Below are 4,590 nucleotides of genomic sequence, written 5' to 3'. Positions count from 1 at the left end.
CTCCTCTCACTTTTCGTTAATTCCCTTCACCTTCTCACTTTATTTCCTTCTTCACTTCCCTTCTCTTCCCTGATTTCTCCTTCTACATCTCATCTCATCACTTCCTTTATTTCCTAAACCCGAATTCCCTCTCCCTAAATCTCGTGCCCTATTTACTTTCACTTTCCTACTACCCCTGTCCTTATTTCCTTTACTTGTCATCCCCTCACTTTACTAGATTCTTCTCTCTACCTAATACTTCCCATCCCATTCTTCTCCCAATTTCCCTACTGCACCTCATTTACTCCCCCTACTTACTCTCCACTCATATCTTGTCAATTCCTCTCCCCCTTTTACTTTATCACCTTTTAACCTTATTTCCTTCATCACTTCCCTCCCTTCTCTTACTTCCCTTTTATCTACATCACGTCATTTCTATCCTTCCCCAATCCTAACTTGCCGCACCCTATTCACTTACACTTCCCTAATTCCCCTTTCCTTATTGTCATTACTTCCCCTAGTCGCCCCTCTATACCAATTCCCTACTTTACTCACTTTTCCTACTTCACCTCCCTTACTCCCCCTACTTACTTTCCCCTTACTTCTCGTGAATTACCCTTATCTTCTCACCTTATTTCCTTCGTTACTTCCCCTTCCTCTAGATCTCATCACTTCCCTTTGTCCTCAACTTTAACTTCGCTCCTCATACTTCCCGCGCCCTATTCACTTTCATTTCCCTAATATCCCTTTCCTTATTTCCTTCAATTCCCCTTCCCTCACGTCCCTAGACTCCCTTCTCTACCCATCACTTCCCATCCTCTACTTTCCACAATTTCCTTACTTCACCTCACTACTTCCCCTACTTACTTTTCCCTCTCTTCTTGTAAATCTCCTTCACCTTCTCACTTTATTTCCTTCTTCACTTCTCCTCCCTTTCCTTACTTCTTTTTCCTCTACATCCCATCTCATCACTTCCCTTATTACCCAACCCCAAATTTCCTCCCAACTACTTCCCGTGCCCTGTTCACCCACACTACCTACTACTCCTTCCCCCGACTTTCTCTACTCCCCCACCCCGCTTTTCTAGATTTACCTTTCCACACCTCATGTCCCAGCCACTACTTCCCTCATTTTGCCTACTTGATCTACTTTACTCCAGCGACTTGCACTCTCCAGGGTATTTTAATTAAAGAAATAATTTCCCGGTCATTTACCAGTTTTTTTCCGGTTGGCAAACATTTTTTACGGTCAATGAAATTAAAAAAATCGAACACTAAAGCTTAAAAATTTTCCATCTAAAGTATTAAAAATTGAGCTGCAAATGACAGTATCAAAGAGGAATCGCTAAATATTAAAGTTTTAAAATTGAAGTTAAAAAGTTTTTTAATTAAAAAATGTTGTATTCAAATGCTCAATATTTTAGACGTCGCTACGAGCAGGTACTAACATTTTTCAATATAAAAAAATATATATCCACGTTATCATTTCCAATGCTCTGGATTAAAAAATCAATCAATGAAGTTTAAGATTTTCAAAATTACATAATTTTAAGCTAGAAAGATATATTATAAGAGATATTTAGAAGTTTTAAAAAGAATAAAAATTAATTTAAAACTTGAAATGATAGCCTTATTTAAACAAAGTAGATTTTCGCAGATTTCAAACAAACAATTAAAAAGCTTTTCAAGAATTGTGGAAGGCTTCAAAAGAATAATAATAAATGTTAATTTCTCATTTATACATCAAAATTCAACAATTTCACTTACAAATTTAAGATTTTTCAAAAACAGCAATTAAAATTGTAACGTTCAAAGTTTAAAGGCTCTTCAAAATTTGAACGACTCCAGGCTTTCTATTTCTTAAATGAGCAGTCAAATATTGCTAAATATTCAATAATTATTCTTTTTCTTAATTCAAAAATTTTAAATTGAATTTGTTAACTATTGAATATTTTAGATGGAAACAATATTTTAAATTTAATAAAGTCCTTCAATTAGGAATTTATTATCATGAAGTTATTTTTAAGTTGATAATAGTTTATAAAGTTTTAATCAGATGTTCACATTTTTTTTTAATGACTAAGACTTTCAAATTGAAACCTTTTAATTTTTAATCGTTCAAGTCTTCAAGACAGCATTTTAAAATTGTTTAAATTAAAAATGTGAGCTCAAAAATAAATATCTAAAATGGAAAATTTGTTAAGTAAAAGATTTTTGAATTGCATTGTAAACTGAATAATAGTATACACCGATCTCTCGCTTTTAGTCACCCCATTTTCAGCCTTCCTAGAACTACCGGCTCCGCAGTTTCTCACGGGAATAGGGCGAGACCGGTTGCGACATTATATATATATATACAGACTGTAACCACCTATCTCACGGTCGTAAGACGTGATTGTGGCTGAAATTTTACCGCGATTTCGCTGGGAGCGGGTGCAATTTTCCAGATTAGCACCCGCTCCCAGCGAAATCCTGCGGTTGTCCTAATGACAAATTTTTAATTATATATATATATTCCAATTGGAAACGAGTCAGGCGGCCCTCACTGTTTACGTTTCTGTCCCCCCGAAATCAGTCCAAGGCCATTTGAAGGCAACCCCAGACACTTGACTGAAAGCGAGAGTTTGGTGTAATTGGAAAAGATAACAAATCAACTAATTAGTTAAAAAACTGTTCAAATCGAACTTGGACAGATTTTTCTTCCAAAACTTTGTAAAATTCTCGGTCAAAAATAAAATTCATTGTTATTTCCCGGTTTTTCTCGGTCTCAAAAATTCCCTGTTACGATTTTAAGTGTTTCAAGAGATTTTTGGAATTGAAGGCGATATAAAGGGGATAAAAGGGAAAAGGAGGAAAAAGGGGGACAGACTGTGATCTCTAAGATTTGTAATGATAAAGTATGGAGCTTGAACTATATTACAAATCTTCTAATTACAATTTGAAAAAGAATATAATAATAAAATTTTCAGATCATTCAAAAAGCTATTCATGAGATGGGAGGATTGGAAGTGTTGGTGAATCTCTTAGAAACGAGGGATTTAAAATGTCAACATGGATCATTGGCAGTTTTGTTTCAAATTTCTACATCGGCCGACATGAGACGTTATTTAATTGATTTGGGAATCGTGACTTCTTTGATTGAAATGTTGAAACACCCAGCGAGGGATATTCAAGTTTTGGCAGCAGAAACAATGGCTAGTATAGCTTTGATGAGGAAAGCCAGGAAGCAGATTAGAGTTCGAGGGGGTGTTCCTTTAATTGTAAGTCCAGATTCGAAAGTCTTTCTATTTCGAAATTGAATTTAAATATTGATTTTTATAATATTATATTATACAGGGCCTAAAATATAACAGTGTCGGAAATTTATAATTGGAATGCATAATATTGCGCAATATACTCAACTGAGTAACTGCGGGGGCAAGCAATTCTAGAGATTACAATAGAGGGTTTGGTGTACTTGCAAAGGTTAATATTCCATTTTTGGTTCAAAATTGATATTTTTATTTGAAAATTGTTCTGTTACAGTACAAATTTCCAACTATTTTATTGAAATTTCGCATTTTTGATTCAGTTAAACTATTAATGATTCAAAATTCGAATTTCTTATTATTTTTTGAAAACTTAACTATTTGGTTAGTTCAACGTTTAGTCAAAAAGATCTAACGCCAAATAAAAAAGTAAATTTTTAACAGAGTAGTTTAATCTTTAACCCAGTAATTGAATTTTTAACTAAAAACAATTAATTTTCAACCAATAATAGAATAGTGAAATTTTAAGTAAAAACATAGTTTTCAAGAAAAATGTTAAATCTTCAACAAATGTAATGAATGTTTAATAAAGTAGTACCACTTTTAACAAAGTTGTTACTCAAACAGTTAGGGCCGCCTTAATCGTCTCTAATTAAAATGCATAATATTGCGCAATATACACGACTGAGTACTCGCGCACTGCTTCCCTTCCGAGGCAAGAGTCACAACCGTCTCTCGCCTTGCCCTTTGAGAAACCACGTAGGTTAGCAGTTCTAGAAATTTCGAAATCGGGGTTCTGGTGTAATTGAATTTTAAGCCAAGAAAATTAATTTTCTACAAAAAAAGACGAATTTGCAATAAAAGAAATAAATTTTCAAAATAATTGTTGAATTTTCAACTGAAAAACATCAATTTTGCACTAATAATAGAAATTAATGTTTAACAAAAAAGATAGAATATTAATGAAAAATGTAATAGTTAAATTTTCAACCAAAAAAAATTAAAAAAAAAATAATAGTTCAATTTCCAATTGAAAATATTAATTTGTAACCAAAAAACAATCGAACTTTCTATCAAGTAGGCCAATTTTTAATCAAAGAAACCTACCTCTCGGCTTAGTAACTGTGTCGGGGGTTGCCTGCAAATAGCCTTCTTACTAATTCGGGGGAATCGAAACGTAAACAGTTAGAGCCGCCTGAACTGTTTCCAATTGGAGTGCAGAATATTACGCAATACACTCGACTGAATACTCGCGAGCTACACAAAAGGGATAAAGAGAGAAATAGGGAAATAAGAGAAAGAGTGTGAATTTTGCAATTAGATAATTGTAAAATAAAATCCCTTGTTTTTTTTTCATTCTGCGT

The 4,590-nt window shown here is 33.7% G+C and overlaps 1 protein-coding gene across 1 annotated transcript in view; it reads left to right on the top strand.

The window, feature by feature from the left end:
- LOC117171203 (armadillo repeat-containing protein gudu) overlaps positions 1 to 4,590 on the top strand; it is a 28,781-nt gene that overhangs the window by 3,718 nt on the left and 20,473 nt on the right. Inside the window, exon 4 of the mRNA XM_033358284.1 lies at positions 2,948 to 3,238. Within this exon, the coding sequence (XP_033214175.1) occupies positions 2,948 to 3,238 (291 nt within the window). The remainder of the gene's footprint in view (positions 1 to 2,947; positions 3,239 to 4,590) is intronic.

The sequence above is a fragment of the Belonocnema kinseyi genome, chromosome 4, assembly GCF_010883055.1.
Source record: "Belonocnema kinseyi isolate 2016_QV_RU_SX_M_011 chromosome 4, B_treatae_v1, whole genome shotgun sequence".
Taxonomy (NCBI): domain Eukaryota; kingdom Metazoa; phylum Arthropoda; class Insecta; order Hymenoptera; family Cynipidae; genus Belonocnema; species Belonocnema kinseyi.
The sequence above is the reverse complement of the archived record's forward strand: the minus strand, read 5'-3'. Positions and strand labels throughout refer to the sequence as shown.